At 35.4% G+C, this 20,390-nt stretch overlaps 1 protein-coding gene across 4 annotated transcripts in view; it reads right to left on the bottom strand.

The window, feature by feature from the left end:
- The window catches only part of LOC127837507 (pre-B-cell leukemia transcription factor 1-like), a 52,236-nt gene extending 32,408 nt beyond the window's left edge, over positions 1 to 19,828 (bottom strand). Inside the window, exons 1-2 of one of the 4 annotated variants that reach the window (XM_052364654.1) lie at positions 19,290 to 19,828; positions 13,791 to 13,864 (exon numbers count right to left, since the gene is read on the bottom strand). In XM_052364654.1, the coding sequence (XP_052220614.1) occupies positions 13,791 to 13,864; positions 19,290 to 19,486 (271 nt within the window). In that variant the 5' untranslated portion in view covers positions 19,487 to 19,828. The remainder of the gene's footprint in view (positions 1 to 13,790; positions 13,865 to 19,289) is intronic. The other 3 variants (XM_052364655.1, XM_052364653.1, XM_052364656.1) reach the window with 3 other exon arrangements.
- Positions 19,829 to 20,390: the final 562 nt, after the last annotated feature.

The following is a 20,390-nucleotide window of genomic DNA, read 5'->3' as shown; positions in this document are numbered from 1 at the left end:
TTTTTGCAGTAGGTTTCTCAGACAGACAACTTATTTAGTTTTTTGATTTCCTGTGCAAAGTAAGGAACCCTGAGCCAAGTACTCTTATTTATTATATACCTGTTTAATGATTTTTACAAAATACAGGTTGTAACAATCGTTGAAATAAAAAATCCCGTATTATGCTACACGCTGTTTCCAATTCCGTATTACCATACTAGCCGGACTACTTCGACCCATTTAATGATGTCACATTACGCACACCGAAAATAGAAAAAAAATTATATTACAAAATATATAACGTAGTACTTCGTGGGACGTCATTTCTGTGACGAAACACAATGGTTTTATCTAAACTCTCTGGAATTTAAGGACTTGTCCGACGTGGTGTTTTTAACAATAAACTATTTGTTAACAAGATGTGTTTGTGAAACACAATGTCCCCCTATATGATGTTTGACCTTGAAGGATGACCTTGACCTTGTGAAGGATGACCTTGACCTTTCACCACTCAATATGTGCAGCTCCATGAGATACACATGCATGCCAAATATCAAGTTGCTATCTTCAATATTGCAAAAGTATTCATAAAATAAGCGATTTGGGCCACATATATTTGACCTCTGACCTTGAAGGATGACCTTGACCTTGACCTTGAACCACTCAAAATGTGCAGCTCCATGAGATGCACATGCATGCCAAATATCAAGTTGCTATCTTCAATATTGCAAAAGTATTTATAAAACAAGCGATTTGGGCCACATATATTTGACCTCTGACCTTGAAGAATGACCTTGACCTTGAACCACTCAAAATGTGCAGCTCCATGAGATACACATGCATGCCAAATATCAAGTTGCTATCTTCAATATTGCAAAAGTATTCATAAAATGAGCGATTTTGACCACATATATTTGACCTTTGACCTTGAAGGATGACCTTGACCTTGACCTTTCACCACTCAAAATGTGCAGCTTCATGAGATACACATGCATGCCAAATATGAAGTTGCTATCTTCAATATAGCAAAAGTTATTGCAAAATGTTAAAGTTGGCGCAAACAGACCAACAGACCAACGGACCAACAGACCAACAGACAGGGCAAAAACAATATGTCCCCCACTACTATAGTGGGGGACATAAAAACATAGAACGAATTCAAAACATATTTTGGAGTGTGTGTTTATCATGCATAAATGTATATTTCGATAGGAATACAATAAAATAGTGTGGTTTAAAGTAAGTTTCGGTAAAGACATGGAAGATAGAAGTGGAAGTGCATATCGATTCAACGTTTTTGTTGTTAACGTCCGATTAAAATTTAAAGTTGTCAACTTAATTGTTATAATCATTGGATTAACAATGGCATTAAGGTAAGCGTGTCGGAAACCTGTGTTTTCCCGGTTAGAATGTTTACACGTTAATTTACATAAACTGTATTCATACGCGTCTTAAATAAACAATGGCGTACGTTTTAGTCATTGTTTTGTCAGTTTTGTTAAAGTAAAAAATACAATTGTTAACTTTTTTCGTTAGTTGTTGTATATAATAAAAGGAATATTACGCTAGTCAATTGTTCCAAGAGTTTGTATCAGTCTCGTGGTTTGTGCTATTTCGCATCACACTCAAGGCTCCGCCTCTCGTGTGATACGTCATCACACAAGCCACTTGAGTAATACAAATTCTTGGAACAATTGACTAGCGTAATATTCCGTATGTATCTAATATTAATTTTTTTGAAAATAAAATCAGACAACAATATAGCATCCTGACATGATTCAATGCATATAAATGCCTTTCTTTGAGCCTGAATCTTTTTTTTTAATTAAACAAACTATAAGAATGTTTATATCCATCTAGTGAATGGGTTTTTTAGCATCTGGGATTCAGTGCTCCAGCTAAGATTTTAAAAGGGCAGGGGGGGCTTTTCTGTCAAAAGGGCACTTTGGACGTGCAGTATTTTGTCAAAAGGGCACTTTCTAGCGCGCAGGCGTTTCTGGAATGCTTCCTCTTGCATGTTAATTTATATGTTATTAATAATTGTAAACAATTCAAATATAGTGTCTACAATGAGGAATAAATTAATTACAATGTATTGTAATAAGAGATTATTAATCATCATATGTACAAAAATAAAAAAATTATGGGCAGGGGGGCCCTAGGAAGGGCAGGGCAGAGGTTCGGGAGGGTAGGGCGGAGCGCCCTTCAATTTAGGCACTGGGGATTTTCGTGTACTACTATGAAGAATATTTTAAGACAGACTAAGACCGCATCAAAAAATATGGATTAACAAGAGTTTCCTGGTACATTAATTTAATATGTATATTATTCCCATGTTCTTAAATTCTATTGACATTTCCGTGTAACTGCCCAAGAGGTTCAGTAATTTTAATAGTTAAAAGAAATACCTGTTACAACTAATTAAGGTCCTTCTCAAACAATTCATCTCATCATGGAGCGTATAGGTCATCTGGAGTCAGTGATCTCATTTTATAATATTGCTGGGTTCATTGAGACTATCGCCCTATTATTGATCCTATTTTATCTGCAATGCCCCAGCCCCTGTGAGCCAGTACCACACTATGTTTATCTGCAATGCCCCAACCCCTGTGAGCCAGTACCACACTATCTTTATCTGCAATGCAATAGCCCCTGTGAGCCAGTACCACACTTTGTGTATCTGCAATACCCCAGCCCCTGTGAGCCAGTACCACACTATGTTTATCTGCAATGCCCCAGCCCCTGTGAGCCAGTACCACACTATTCTATGGGAGGCTAACATTGGCCCTGTGAGAGGCTGGGGTGATCAATGATCGATAGACCTGAAGACAATGCACATTAGACATGTTTGTAATGCTGTCTCACAGAAATAGAGAAATTAAACCCAATTTCACTCTTCTCCTTATTATCAGCTTCTTAGACCTTTTCTGATTCCAAGAGATGTTATCCCTAATTCCCAGCCATCTTTAATGACCTTTAGCTTTATTCCACTATTTACCCACTTAGGGGATGAGTAACATAAGGCCATAATCTACCAAATCTAGGTCAGTGAACTCTCTTTCTGCAGTATTATGCAATCAGAAGAGGCTCATATTTTTCCGCTTAAGTGTTTGTCCTTATCAGGGCTAGACCCAAAGGCAGTTAAATCATACACAAGTAGGCACATCTTTGCACATAACTTTCATTTCACCTTGCAACTGTGATATTATCTCTAAGCAGGCATTGGGATTCATTCCCTATTGATTATTTCAACATTTTCTTGTCTCATAAATTGCACTGCAAGTCACTATAATGGCTTTACTTAAACAGGTCTAGAATGCTTACCCCTCCCCCCCCCTAACATACAATAAAAGATGAACAAAGTGCATGTTCAAACATCACATGTTCAATACCTACAATCCACTGTAAGCCAGGCTTTATCAATTAATTGACTACTTTCCAAATCTTGTGTCACTTACAAATCTGGTTGGATAAAGAGGGATTTTTTTGTAGAGATTCTAACATTATTATCTTGTTACTCACACATTTTAGTTGTCTATGCTTTTGGAAGTTGTCATCATTTTGTCTCTTTACGCTGCAGGGGCATAAACAAGCTTAACCAAATTTTCTAAAATCTTTATCACAGCTCAAGTTATAATAATTATAAGATGATAAAATAAGATTGTCAAGTAACAGTTATAATGTATCTTTTCACCATAACATTCTGATCACAAGGAATAAGTTATTTATAACACTTGTTTGGTTTTTTGACCAGGTCCAATAAATTCCAAAATGCTTGATAAAAAAATATTAATATATTAAAATTATTGGTGGTTCATAGTCAAAATAACACAAGTATTAAAAAGATCTTTGCACCGACTGTAATGCAATATTTTTAATGAGATTTTATGTGTGAAGCAAACAAAATATCAAACTGATCAATTAGAAAGCTTATTACCGAACATTTGAGTAATGATTTCATTGTGTTATATAATTAACACCATGAGGTTATGAAGGTTATACATGTTATTATAGTATGGAATGTAGCACTTAAATTAACCCATTTATGCCTAGTGGACTCTCCCATCCTTCTGAAATTTCTAAATTGGATCAATTTATTTCCAAAATAAGGAATGTCTAGTATATTTATTTTTATATTTAGAATATTTCTTACAGAAATTCCTATAAGCAAACAGCAGCCTCGCATCTGGGTCTACGCTGTTTGCCTAGGCCGTTTTTCTAGATGCTTAGCCTGATGCCTAGGCATAAATGGGTTAACCCTTTGCATGCTGGGAAATTTGTCGTCTGCTAAAATGTCGTCTGCTGAATTTGTAAAATAAGCATTTTCTTCATTTTTTTCAAAGAATACTATCAGAATAGCAAACAGTTTGGATCCAGATGAGACGCCACGTTCTGTGGCGTCTCATCTGGATCCAAACTGTTTGCAAAGGCCTTTAAAATTCGGTTCCCGCACTGAAAGGGTTAAAGTAACATGTGTCCAAGAAATCACATTAAAACCAAGCAAATATTATTACCAGTGTAATGACATTTTTAAAACTGCTAAGAACCTGCCTGTATCTTTCAAGTACTGCACTTGGCCATAAATCAGTTTCCCCTGTCAACCAAATCAGAATGTTCAGGCATATTTATCAGTATTTCGGCTCAGAAACCAAGCATTGCAGTAGATAACACTGCCTGTTCCCCAAATGCACTCCAGTTTCACTAAGAGTGTAATGCAGCGTTTCCTGAACATTTGAATGTTCAAGCACAAATTTAGTTGAAAGATTTGCTTGAAAAATATTGTTTCAATTTAATCATGAAATACATATTTTGGTTTCAACAATTTATTTTCTGCAATGAGAGTTTTCCACAACACCGTCATGAAGTTCATTAGAAAAACATCATACATTGAATATTGAATAATAATGTATTTTTGTCCCATTCAAATTCTTTCATATGCAGCCCATTTAACTGTTATCATAAACAGACATCTTTAATGTAAATCAAACCACAAAACAGAAAACTTTTTACTTGTTTTTGTTACAGCATGTTTCAATCAATATCATTGATGACATCTGACTTCATTCCTCACTTAATGTTTTCATGTTCATGTTTGAAAAAAAAAGCCTTTTGATTTCTCGAGTCTACAGCATTGCACTTGAAATCAATAGAAATGTATGCAATTCAACCAAGATTGGACTAGTTTAACTAAATGCAACACAAAAAAACATGTAGAACAAGGTATATGTATTAATTGTTCATCTAGGACATTTGCATTAAATTTTCTACTCTTAAAAAAAACCCTGAAAATATGTCAAACATGGTATATGCTTGACTTGAAAAATTGATGCAACAATCTAATTAATAGATGGTTCATGTATGACCATGCACTTTTTTGAGTGATCATGTTCTTCAACATTGCAAATAATTACATCTCTGATACACAATTGTGAAGATCATCAACAAAAGACAGTGACACTGTGACAGTGAGTGAATATTTGCAACCAATCCCAAATAAACAAGAAACCGTCGGAGACGGGTGATGCTCCCCAAGGTTTTTTGTCACAATATTGCACTATATATTCAGATAAAAGAAAACGTCCTGAGGGCACAGTAGTTGGGGGGACAATAAATTTTTTTATAGAAAATTTCAAAGGGCCATAACTCTGTGAAAAATCATCCGACCAGAACCCGCTGATAATATGCACATCTCCTCTTGGTAGTGAAGCTTCCCATAAAGTTTCATTGAATTCCAGTCATTAGTTGCTGAGAAATAGCCCGGACAAGAATTGCACTATATGTACAGTTAATGGAAAATTGTAAAGGGCCATAACCAGTGTTCGACACTAAGGCACATCCGACAGACATTGTCTAGTAAGATCAGTGGTCGGGCTAGTAAAACTGCGGGCAAGCTTGTCCGACTGGTCATACATAAAAAATCTATACTGATTCATATAACTATTACTTACTGCTGCGAATACCTTTTTCCTTAATGTGAAAAATTACTCTCATATCTGTTATTTACATCAGAACAAAACTAGCGTATGTAAATAAACGCGGAGTATTCACATGATTCATCGCTATTTTTAGACGCGAAGGAGAGCTTCCTGCAGGAATTGCTTCTTCAATTGGTCAAGTTGTCATGAATATTAATGATTTTCTGCAGTGTTGTAAAACTGTACAGCATGTTTTTATGTCTTCTATCAAAATCGGTCCATCAATGTAAACATTTTTGCGTAGCAGACAAGATAATGTAATTTAAAGAATGGCTTTGTTCAAGAAGAATCCAACTGTTAAACTGACAGGAAACGTCAGTTCCCATGGCATGAATTTGACCAAGAAAAGCAAAAAAAAAAGTTTTATTTTATTGTCTTACTCTATGCATCAAAATAACTTTCTGGTGTCCACTGATTATTTACTGATAAAATACATTTTAAAAGGAGCTGGTCCGATGGTCTTGCTGTAAAAAAAGTTAATGTCGAACCCTGATAACTCTGTGAAAAATCATCCAACCAGAACCCGCTGATAATATGCACATCTCTTCTTGGTTGTGAAGCTTTCCATAAAGTTTAATTGAATTCCGGTCATTAGTTGCTGAGAAATAGCCCGGGACAAAAATTGTGCACGGACGGACGGGCGCACTGACGGACGGACAGACGAAGCAGCGACTACATGCTACTCCAAATATTTTTTGGGGGAGCATAAAAATCATCCGACCAGAACCCGCTGATAATAATGCACATCTCCTCTTGGTAGTGAAGCTTCCCATAAAGTTTCATTGAATTCTGGTCATTAGTTGCTGAGAAAAAGCCCGGACAAATACTGTGCACGGACGGACGGATGGACAGACGAAGCGGCGACTATATGCTCCCCCTAAATTAAATTTTGGGGGAGCATAAAAAGGCAACATATCATATGCTTCCCCTTCTATACATGTATATTAGGACTGCTCTAAGGCATCATTTACCTCCACAAATCGTGCACCTTTCCCCTTAAAACTACCCTTAACTCACACTCCCCCCCCCCCCCCCCGCCCCCAAGACTTTCATCCCAAATCACCACAAAATTACACTATGCTTCCCCCAACCTATGTGCAAAATAAACACATTCCCTTAAAAAAACAACAAAAAAAAAACAAAAACAACAGAAAAACAAGAAGAAAGGATGACCTTGACCTTTCACCACTCAAAATGTGCAGCTCCATGAGATACACATGCATGCCAAATATGAAGTTGCTATCTTCAATATTGCAAGAGTTATGGCAAATGTAAAAGTTTGACACAAACAAACAAACAGACAGGGCAAAAACAATATGTCCCCCAGTATAGACTTGGGAACATAATGAAGTTTGTTTTAAAATAAAAGTTGCAAGGCTTCATTTTATTTAATACATATACATGAAGACAATTATTTTCTAGCGCTAAGTTAACCCGAGGCTAGACTAGAGCACAACAATGACACTGCTCCTGGCAAGCCTTTGAGCGCAGTGAAGTAATGGTGAGGCAATCCATCACTATGTGACAGCTTGGTATAGTGCGCCCTCAGGGCATCATTAAAGACTGGGGCAACTTTTTTCTATACATGTACATGAAAACGATAATTATTTCTCACACAAGCTTAACAATTAGTTAATTACATTAAGTGAAATGGATGTAGATTTTAGAAATACGCAATGCTAATGTAGATGTTATGTTTTTAGAGATAAAAAAATTGTGATACAGTGATTGCAAACGGTACATTAGTGAATATATATATATATCCACTATAAACAAGTGAATATCTTTATATTGACACTAACTTTCTACATGCTCAAAATATTGTAAAGCCTTTCCATGGGACTAATATATACGGGCAAAAGTTCATGACAATAACATTTCTGTAGGATATATTGTCCAAAGCTCAAGACAATAACATTTCTGTATGCTAGTTTCCAAAGTTCATGACAATAACATTTCTGTAGGCTAATTTCCAAAGCTCATGACAAAAACGTTTCTGTAGGCTAGTTTCCAAAGCTCATGAAAATAACATTTCTGTATGCTAGTTTCCAAAGTTCATAACAATTAACATTTCTGTAGGCTCATTTCCAAAGCTCATGACAATAACGTTTCTGTAGGCTAGTTTCCAAAGCTCATGACAATAACATTTCTGTATGCTAGTGTCCAAAGTTAATGACAATAACATTTCTGTAGGCTAGTGTCCAAAGTTCATGACAATAACATTACTGTAAGCTTGCGTCCAAAGTTCATGACAATTACATTTTTGTAATGCTAGTGTCCAAAGTTCATGACAATAACATTTATGTATGCTAGTGTCCAAAAATCATGACAATAAAATTTCTGTATGCTAGTGTCCAAATTTATTATCAATTTTGAACAATTATTTTTTATAAAATACAAATGGTCTTTAAATAAGATTATCAGTGAAATGACAAAGGCAGAAAATTATGTATTAAGTGATCTACAGGATAAGGTTAATAAATTTGGCTACATATGTATTGGACTTTTTGAAGTTTTAACTTGGAAAACTATTCACAATAAGGCTTTCACAATTTTTAGTGGTACTCTTAGAAAATTTCAGCAAATGAACTTAATGAACAAAATGTAAACTGATATTAAATATTCAATGGCTCATGCAAATTTGTTGCCTTAAAAGTGTACTCTCTAAAATCACGCAACGTTAAGGCCCCAACATCGGATGATGCACAGTAAACAAATATATATACAGGCTTTCTGAAAAGTCCCAAAAAGTGCCTGTCAACCGGACAGGCTGATGGAAAATTTAGCCTGTCCGGACAAAAATTCACCAGACCAAAAAGCGTGAGTTTATAACTGAAGAATTAAGTAAATTAAAACTAATATTTATTGCTATGTGCAGCCTATAAGTACACTCAATAAAGTAAATCAAAACTCTTGTGTGTTCTAGTGATTACAGTGTATGATGGACAACAGCTTTAAATTGTAGTCAGACTCAAAACAAAATCACATAGCACGATTGGTGTTGCCATTGAAGAACTTTAGCAACTACATTTATTTTCAGGTGTAGTTTTTTGTTATAACCTTTGTAATAAGTTAGATGGTAATATGTTGGATCAATGAAATTGACCTTTTTGGAAAAAAAAAACGTTTCAAAGGGAGAGCACTCTCAAGAACTAGTGACGCGTTAGTGTTCCTAATGACAAAAAGGCTTGAAATTCACAAAAAGAGTGATTCTAATTTGTTTTTCCCGATCTTTTGGCAAATATTAGACTTTTCTTTTTTTAGTCATATTTTTTTTGGCCTGTCACAAGGACTGGCGATATTAGAAACTTCGCCGGACCGTAAAGAATTTTGCCGGACAAGACCGGCGGTCCGGCCTTTTCAGGAAGCCTGTATATATAAGTGGGATTTTTGTACACGGGACATCAAAAATGTATGTAATTGAAGTCAGTCTTCCATCTTTAAATACAAGAGATTGCCAAGCAATATGGTCCCCTACCCGTGAAACTCAACCATTGTCAGTATTTTTATATTTTATATATATATATACAGGGATTTCAATAGATTTTAAAAACCAGGAGTCAATGACCCCTGGACTGAAATTTTGAGGAGTCAAATTGAAAAATGGTGGGGTCAATTTTGAAGCGCGTTAATTGTGTTTTTGTCTGTATTATTCATTTTTTTAGATAAAAATATGCTCTAAGAGTAACACAATATCTTAAAAAGCTACACTGCTTTATTAAATAACAATACCATGATACATAACACAACATATTTTAATGAATTGGTACATTAAATATACTTCCTTATAGTTATAACACATTTAAGTCTTTTAACACATTTAATTTAAGATATGTACCGGTAGCACCTTTTCATCACATATTTATCGTCATTATATACAGTACACTCCACGCGTTTTCCCCAAAAAACGCGCTCCCTCCGCGGGGTTTTTCTGCTAGCGAGTGTTCACGCGGCGTTGGAAGAGCGAGGTGAACTCGATAAAACGCTCGGCGTTACGCCGCGTTCGCTAATTCCCGCGGCGTGTATTACTTTAGGCTAGTCGGTAAATGCAGACACCTTCCGTTCTTATCAGTGATCGCCGCGCAACGCCGCGTTAGCAGTGTGCTACTGGGCATGCCAAAAAATAAAAACATTGTTATAATAAATTGTTTAAATACTGTAGTACATGTATAAAAAGATAATTGTATAGAAAATTAATACGTATAAAAATTATGTTTTTTAATTCACAGGTACGTCTACAATATGAATTAGTCTAATATAATACATTTGACAAATTAATATTTAAATCATAACACATACGACACAAGAATAAATGTTCCGTAAAATTTCCAAATGAGAATAATAATTAGTAATCCGAAACACACTACGATTTTTAATTGTTAACACGACGTTTACAAATGCTTCCAATATACAGTCATGTATATTTCCCGACAAAAGCGCGCGAAAATTATGCTGCAATGTACAAGGTCAAGGTACAATGTATACTCCTGCAAAGCGTGCGTGTATTGATTTTTTTGATACAAACTTTGTAGCGCAGAGAACATTGTTGATTTCGGTTAAAAGTTTCTTTGGTATTTATTAACGAAATTATATCGCGAATAAGTTGATATTTTCTCTAAAATAATTTCAAATCGAACACGCCGAATCTTTATCGTTACGGTATTTTAGTAGAGTAATTATTTTAACACTAATTGTACTGTAAACTGATTACAGAAGACATCTGGGCGGAACTGGATTTTAAGTGTTTGACGTTATGAAAACACGCAAAGCTTGTCTACTGACCTATTGTGTAGACTGCTGTATTCGGTGTTTTGACAAAAGGGATTAACATGTGTGAATGTCACTCTGCCGATTTGGTCCATAATTACTGGTAAACATTGTTTAGAATGTCGACGCAACAAGAATACAACTGTGAATATTAAATGCAATTATCAACTCAATAGTTACCACCTTTTAGCAATCAATGGAATAACCTACAAACAAAGAGAAAATCAATGCATTAGCGAGCAGAGAATAGACTTTGTTCCGACAATTAAAACCATTCCTTATGCATTCGTTGAACGTGTTTACTTGAGTAAGTTATGCCTTTAGACAGGAAGCGGCTTTTCTTTGATTACGTCAAACTGTCAATTCACACAGATTTGCGAGATTTTTAGGGTCCTTGGTCATTTGTATACATGTTCATTATAGAAAATCACCTGCTAACATGAAAACTTTGGATTAAATTATCAAAATAAAAACAATGTTGCAAACTGTGTTTATATTAATTGGTAAGTATTAGTTAAAAGACGACGTTTTGTGTGTCGTAAATCAACGAGTTTTCTATACAACCACAACTACTTCTACAACCACGTCGGGATCGATCTATCTTGGTTGTTTTTTTTTAATTGTAAATATTATACTACATGTACATGTATGTACTTGTAATAAATGTAATTTTATTTGAAAATCAGGAAGTCAAACAAAATTAAATTGATCGTTATCTCGTAAAACGCGGAGTTTCCCCCGCGTTGCCAACGCCGAGGGCCGCCGCGTCGGTTTATCAGTTTTGCCGATCATTAACCGCCGCGTCCAAAATCATGCAAACGCCGCGTATAGCGGGATTTTCTTAATCTCCCTCCAGGTCGAAACCCGCGGAGTATGGAGGGAAATTGGGGAAAACGCGTGGAGTGTACTGTAATCATCAACCCTATAACAAAACACAATCTAAATGCATGGAACATCTAGTATATCTATTACTAATTATCCGAATACTATACATGTCCGAAATATGTACACTTTGGAATGCCTTACCTGTAGTAGTTTTACTTTAATAATCCAAATTTTTCTTGTTGTTATCGGGTTTAACAAACCTTATCAAATGTTTGTTAAATCCAGTTAATGCTTTCTCCATTATTGAATCGCCATTACTTGCAATTTGAATCGCCAGCTTTGAATTGAACGCGGGTTGAATGTTAAGTCCGCCATTTACAATGTCGAAGGTCATGACGCAGCAATTTAATTCTACTCGGATAATTTTTATCTTATCGAGAAAATGTGTTTTCTCAATGTTTATGTGTAGTATTATTACTTGTTAGTATAAAAAATGAACTGTGATTCCAGTTTATATAAGATGGGTGTTACTCGTAATTATCGGTGGATTAACAACTGACAAAACTCGCTGGACTTAGATCTACTATTGGATCTACGTAATTAATAGACCTTTGATCAATATGGTTTTTACTTGAATTAATTTTGCCGACTTTCTTTAACCGTGCCGTCTGAAAAGTCTGCAAAAAACCTGCAATTATCGGATGGTCAATCAATTATCATGTAATCACTGCTGCTAATTACCCAGTTAGTGGGCACGCACTATTTAGACGGTGACATGTGTATTGGAAGAGATGAGATAAGATAAACAACGCCCGGGGTATTCCCTCGATTATAGACCGAGTTTCAAATACTGAAAAATTAATTTCAATTAGAAGCACAGCGGGATTTATTACCATGGAACTCGAGATGTTAACTGACTGACGCACGGGTCAAATTTTCGACGCGTCAAAATGACGCACAGCAGAAAAAAGGGTTGCGTCAAAAATGAGTCATTTTTAATTTGCTCGCGTCAAAACGCAGGATTCTGCGTCTATTGAAATCCCTGTATATATATATATATATTTGTTGCCATAGCAACCATAATTCTTGACATAGGAACAAAATGAAATGACGTGCATAATCTCCATATAACCATCTATCTATGTTTCAAGTTTCATTAAAAAAATATGAAGAACTTTTAAAGTTATCGCAGGATCCAGAAAAGTGTGATGGACTGACAGACAGACAGAGCGCAAACCATAAAACAACAAGGCTATTGTCAAGCAATATGGTCCCCTACCGGCTCCACCATTGTCAGAAATTCCACCATTTTCAGATTTTTTATATATTTTTTGGTTGCCATAGCAATCACAATTTTTGGCGTAAGAACAAAATGAAATGACATGCATAATGTCCATATTACCATCCATCCATGTTGCAAGTTTCATGAAAAAATATAAAGAATTTTTAAAGTTATCGCAGGATCCAGAAAAGTGTGACGGACAGACAGACTGACAGAGAGACAGACAGAGCGCAAACCATAAGTCCCCTCCGGTGAAACCTGTAGGAGACACTAAGGCCCCAGACCGCTTCCCTAAACAGTCAAAAACGTATGCCCTTGAAATCAGTACAAATCAAAACAATCTGTTACATGAAATAAATTGCAGGGTTTTTATCTGATTTGGGGGAAAGGGCCTGGCCTTTTTATAGGGGAAAAAATATCACGCGAAACGCTGGATTTTGGGGAGAAAATCACGCGAAACGCCAGAATTTGGGGAAAATAAGGAAATTTTTAAATGATCAATTAAACATATTTTACTGTTTTTAAAACAAATTCAAGGCAACAGATAATTTATTTATGCAATATTATTTTGTATTTTTGCTACACTGGATCAGGTCAACTTATATATTATATAAAGGTTAAAAAAAATAAAAATGGGGGGGAAGGAGAAAATAAAATCTAAGGAAAATTCACCTGCTGAGGGGAAAAAAATCCGAGGGGAAAGGGCCATTTTACGGCGGGTCACAAAAAAGGACAAAAAAAAAATTAATCGTATCCCCAAATTAGGTTTTCACTTGCTATTTTACCCCCACATTTGAAGGCTAGGGGCACTTCCCTTCAACCTTTTTTAAAAACTTGATTGCTTAAAAAATGTCAATCATGTCAAAAAGAAAGAAGAGACAGGAACAAATATACAACTAATGTGAAAGTCAGACTGCAAAGTAACTGTAGTGTTAATATTTATTAATTTACATGATACTGACCTGTTTTTTCTTTGATTTCACATAGCACGCTGAAGAGTGCCGGTTTCATGCGATGGCAGTTGAGTGTGTGTTTCCTGTAAATACAGAATGTTATGTTCATTCTCCAAGTAATGCAAAGCTCATTCCCATGGTATCTAGTTGAGACTCATACTTTATCATCATCATGATGACATTGTTTATCACTTCTTATATAAAAAACTTACATTCATTGCCTCAACACAGACATAAAACTTTTGAAAGTAGTGAAAGAGTTTCCCATACATAATAAAAGTCTCACAATGTGGTGTGTTTAAAGCCACACACCTTGAAATGAAATACATGTTAATCAATACATATAGATGCAATTTGAAAGTGTGCAAAATTGTCATTAAATCTATTGCCCAATTTGCAAGTAATTCATAATTTCTTTTAATTTTTAAACCGAAAATAGGATTTCTATATGTATATGTCCATTTCGACAAACGCGATCATTTTTAAGTTGTAAAGCACAAAAAAGACGGATTTCTACCTTGTAACCACCAGATATATTCTAATTGTCATACAGATAAAATCAAATATAAAGCCTAGTTAGCAAGAAATATATTATTTTTCAAACGGCACCGCTTTTAAAAGACGTATTTCTATATTCTTATTGGCATAGATAAAATACGTTTCTAATTTATACTTAAATTAACTTTCATTTCAAGGTGTGTGACTTTAATAATACATAGAATAGAAATCAAATTATACATTTGGTCCGCAATTACCCACCACCATTATTCCAAGACAAAGAAAATGTAAGCAAATCACATTGAATAACAAATCTTAGGTTTACTTTTATAAAATACATTTTGTATTTTCATACCAGATTAACTAAGCAATGATGTAAATGCCAAATATGAAATAATACATGGGCGGCATTGTAATAAACTGAATTGCAACATATTTTTGAGAAAACAATACATTTTTAGATATAACAAAAGATGTGTTTGTCAGAAACACAATGCCCCCTATTGCGCCCCTTTGAAATAAAATTTCAACATATCATTTGGCAGGTTTAGAAATTATCTGCCTTTTAAAGCTTATTACTTCCCTTGGATTGTATTTTAATGACTTTTGACCTTGAACGATGACCTTGACCTGTCACTACTCGAAATGTGCAGCTTCATGAGATACACATGCATGCCAAATATCAAGTTGCAATCTTCAATATCGCAAAAGTTATGGCCAATGTTAAAGTTTTCGGACGGACGCACAGACTGACGGACAGTTCAACTGCTATATGCCACCCTAGCGGGGGCATAAAAAGGTCACGCCAGTTACTGTACAAATACTGCTAGGGAGATATTTCGTATTACTGAATACATAAGGCACATTTTGGTGCTCAAAAACAGCGGGGTGGAAAGCCTGACCAGTCAGGTGAATGTTTTTATATAACATGAATAACATGATGAAAACACAACATGGCAATATATAAGCCATGAAAGTGATCCATTATAATAATGCAGGCTCGTGGATTGTACCCTGTCATGCATGCTACATGTTTCTTGGAGTTACAGTGTATGCTAACATATTAAAACATATTAAAACTGGAAATTCAAGAAAGGACTAGTGTCAAACAAGTTTTTAATAATAAAACAAAGAATAATATTATACATTCTTTATTACAATGGATTTTTTTGTGCTCTTTTTAAGACCCAACATTTTCCTTGTTGACTTCTACTTTTTCCTTTGGTGCTAATACTTTTTCAATGTTAGGAGTCCCAGGACTCCTGTTTTAAAATCCTAGTGAGACTCCTGCAAATGGTGTCAGAAACCAAACTCGCATGAAAAAGAGGAGTGAACCCTGTTGAAAAGCTCCTGTCTAACCACTGCCGCACAACCTCAAATTCATAGATCACAGACAAATGCATTGACATGTTTGATGTTGAGAACAGGGCTTTCCTTAGACCTCAAATCTCAAGTGACTATGACTCTTAGGACCAAATTTTCAAGAGTCAAAATCAAATTTGTATGAGTCATAATTTTTTACGCAGGAGAGTCAATGATCTTTTGTACTTTAAGCAAATTACTGAGATATAATATATAAAAAGCAACAAATTTACAAATATCTAAACATTTATTTCTTATATTCCAGTCAATAAAAGAGATAATGTAAACATTCATTGCAGCGCTTCCGTTAGTGGACGTCCGGGCGTAAATTACGCCCGAAATTGGCAGTCGTACGTCCATTATGCAAATGGTGGAAGTCCCTTGGACGTCCGAGCATAGTGAAATCAATACGAAAAAAACACTCGCACTTGTAGTGACATAATATATATCAGGGGTGTCAATTGTCCCAAATTCGACATTCGGAAAATTAAGCAGAGATTCAGAGACCGTAAGATAAAGGGAATAGAGGACAGAGCCCCTCGAGCCCTTGCTTATTGTTATTCTTTATTTTCCTTCTATGTGCAATTTTTTGTGAGTAAAATGCGAAATTTTATCAATCAGACCATCCGTAACACCGCATGTGTATTCGTCATTCTATAAAAAATGTTATCAAGATCGTTGGAAATAAATTAAAATCGACGAACCATACTTTATCCGGAAAAGACTGTTCGAAAACAGGTAGAGATACGTCGTTTGCAAATTAAATAAAATGTGTTTTGTTTGTCTGCAGAAAATGAAAGCCAGTAATAAGTATAATAGCCTAGCAAATACGCAATTAATATATAATTCGGTTGACATATTGTTTTAAGTATGATATTGCAGTGCTTTACTTTGCCAATAGATAATTTATAGTTGGCGAATATTAGCAATGTTCGTAGAATGGTACTGTTTTCGGAAAGAAGCGAAGATGATTCGTCAGTTACTGCTCATGTCAGTGCCAGCCGTTTACCATCAAAATACCTCTTTAAACTAACTAATTGGATTTACATTTATCTCAAAATCGACCCTGGACGGCTCAAATCTGGATTTAATTATTTCATGTGCCATCTTTACCGAAGACGTGCGACAAACACGCCGATTTTCTATGCCGTCTCTAGTTCTGGCTACCATAACTTTAAATGTCACTTTTTATGATTTTTGACTGGTGTGACTTTATAGTTATGGACCAACCCCATTAGGAAAGTCAACCAGAAATTCCTGAAAAGTTGACAGTTAACAAAGACCGGTCCAAAACAGCTTTTAAATGCAGTTATTGGCCAAAATCAACCACTTGATCGGAAAGATTGACATTTTTCACATTTAACTGATATATTCTTTTGCAAAATACTATCTTAAACATTTAATTAACATTTATCTATTCTGCTCTTACATATGGAGAAAAACAGCGATGTGACAGACTTACTTGAAATGCGAATCTTCCGAGATTTCACGGTCATATAACGTTATTTCTATTTTTATTATTAACATACCATGTGCTCAAGTGTTTTCAAATTCTGAATGACATTTCCCGGTATTTTAGATTATTCTGGCTTGTTTATTAAACAAATTGTAGTGTAAATAGTACTAAATACAAATTCAAAGTAAACATTATTGAAAACTACCTGATTCACACTGAAATCAATCCACCAGACGTAAGTTGTTTATCACAAATAATAGATTTCAGAAAACTCTTACAATTTCAGCAAAAAATGTCAAGGTCAATCCGAAAGTATCCAAATGAAAACTCGTCACATGACAAAGCGACAATGGTGTCAAAATTGTGAATTTCAGACTGATGAGAGTTATTTTCATATATTGTAAGATGCATTTGAAATATTTGAACCTTAAAATAATCCCCGATGCGCGATGCAGTTATTTATATTCATTCACCAATATATGTAGAAATGTATCCAAGAAAATGAGCTTTCTTTGATTTATAGCGTGACATAAATATGTTATGACTCTGGTTGACTTTCGATACGGGGTTGGCTTCAGCGTACAGGTCTGTCAATACTATATAAACTGTACGCTGAAGTTTCTTTAGCTATGCCGTCTCAAATGGTCAATTATTACACCTATGTTGTAATCAATTTGCACATGCAGCATCCAAATTTGTCACTTTGCCACACGGTCAGTTATACCAGTTCTATGGTTATTTTAGCAACTCTGATGCAAAGCGTGTAAATTGACATTGTAGACAGTACATATGCCAGCATAACTTTCGCGCATCTTTGAACTGAGCAAACATGGAATAAAACAGGGTTGGGTACACTGTATTCAGCATTGAAAATACATTCTTACATATTGTGGAAGTATTTCTCAAAATATTAAGGATATGGATGTTATAATTATATATTGGATATTATTAAAACTGACGCGGGTGAGTCCATTCTGTTTTAGTGGGTTTAATACATGTCGTTTCTGCAAACAGCTGATAACAAACGCTCAGATAAATGGAACGTTGATACACGCGTCATCGAACCAGCAGTGTTTTTATTGGACATTACTTGATTTCTCAATGGGCAAAACTCCGCCTACTGGCCGGACTTGTGCTTCAATGATTGGAAACGGTCGATAACGGTTAGCGTCTACCAAAAGATACTCCGCCCAAGCCAATTATCAATTACTCTTAACAACTTTTGATCTCTTTGACGCAAGGCGGTACATTCCCCCGGGTCACATGTGACGCATGACGTAATTTTCTCAAGAGTCAAACTAGGGTATTCTGTAATTTTCAAGCGTCAAAACCCGGGAGCTCGGGTCAAAGGAAAGCCCTGGAGAATGTCCAGTTACAGGGCTTTTTTTCAGCTTTTGGGGAATTTTATCGGCATTTTCAAGAAATTGGGAACATAAATTGGGATTTTAAACTACATGAATGAGTTCAGCATCTTTAATCACAAACACCACAAACACCATCATGACAACATAATAAGCTCACACAAAGTCTTCAGTCACATCAGGCACCATTTTATAAGAAGGCGCTTCATCTTCTTCTGAAGAACTACTGCTATCACCATGTTGAAAATCATTTATGCATTAATTCATCAAACAAATACTTGACAATCATGTTGATGCCAGGCAATATTGAAATGTTAAAAAAATGGTATATTTGTTCATATGCCAGGCAAAGGGGAATTATTGAAGCTTGGTATGTGCTTGATAATGCTGCTTTAATTTGAAACGAAGTGACCAACAACAAGAGAAAGTTCACAAAGCCGTGCAAAAAGTAAGACCAACATAAAGATAATTGTCAAAAGCCATGCAAAGTAGATGTTACTTGATGCCAACCCATCTCATGACTTCTGAGTGCTGTGTATATGCCATGTGCGCTGGAGGCTCCAGAATATATTCTTAATACAATCGGAAACACAACGTAAAAATTAAAGCGCATGCTCAAATCAACAGTTAAGCCCATAACCAATGTTATTAACTAATATCTATGAACATGTCTCTAACACTTTTACCAGGTAAAAAAATTTCACTCTCAAATGTCAAATTATCAATTTTCTTACCAGTTACCATGCAGCGTTAACAGATATTACCAAACAGCAAACACTTGGCAAAGCTCAGACAACATTCACCATACAAACTTAGAGTAAATCGTGTTACCAGGACCTTGCTTGGGCTTCATCCAGACTTTGGTCTGTAATCGTCATAATTTGCTGCAAGATGTCCCCTATTTCTTGTTTTCGCTGATCATTTGGTTCATCGTGGCCAGTCTGACCCATATATCCCTGATTCATGTTCATACCACCTGTATTGTTATTCATTCCACCACTTGGATGCATCATCCTTTGATCGTCCATACTACACTTGAAGCTCAATTTTCGTAATCTTGGTCTCCGGACCCAGAAAAACACAAACGAAATGACAATAGAAATCTAAACAAAAAGATTTGTCCGGAGATCAGTTATTAACGCATCACGCTTGAACAGATGCCGAATCTGCAAGTGCACATTTAAACTAAACGTCGATAATCCGATATGTCACATGGAGTTCGGTAAGTTCTTTATAAAAAGTCGGAGACAATTATTTCATGTCAGCAATGGCCGCCGCTAAGCATTCATCATTACTTTCCGGTAAATCTGACCAATCGAAACTAAGCATTTGGGTTCATAACCTTTCGTTTGGCCAATCCACCAATGAACATGAAGGAAACCCAATTAAGCTAAAGCAATCCAAAGATAATTTGACAGGTCCTTTCCCTAAATGGGGGCGTCTCAAAAGTGCCAATTCAAAACAAGACGGTTGTAAAATGCAACATATAGCATATCTTTATGTAGTGCCAATAATTGACAAGTATACTATACCATTGCATACATGCAACCAAACTATAACAGAATATAACGTTGCTTGACGTTTGTAGATCTATACATATTTTATGGAAATTTGCAAATTTAAATTCATTACATTTTAGGAAAGTCTTTTCCATCGAAAAAAGGCACGATTTATTTATATCACTATGCATTTTTTAACATTTAGTAAGTCTTAATCAAACGCAAAAGGTTTTATTTATATGATACTTTATTTAATGTAGAGATCTAACGGTAATCTCTCAACAGTTATGCATGTGTCTATATGAACGTTTTTTAAATAGCCAATTTTCAAGTTATCTCCCTAACTCCGTCAGCGCTGTGAACAGATCAGAAGAAACGATGATTTGACAATAATTGAGTACTATCAAAATGTCATAAACTAAATTGTAAATCA

The sequence above is a fragment of the Dreissena polymorpha genome, chromosome 7, assembly GCF_020536995.1.
Source record: "Dreissena polymorpha isolate Duluth1 chromosome 7, UMN_Dpol_1.0, whole genome shotgun sequence".
NCBI classification, from domain to species: domain Eukaryota; kingdom Metazoa; phylum Mollusca; class Bivalvia; order Myida; family Dreissenidae; genus Dreissena; species Dreissena polymorpha.
The sequence above is the reverse complement of the archived record's forward strand: the minus strand, read 5'-3'. Positions and strand labels throughout refer to the sequence as shown.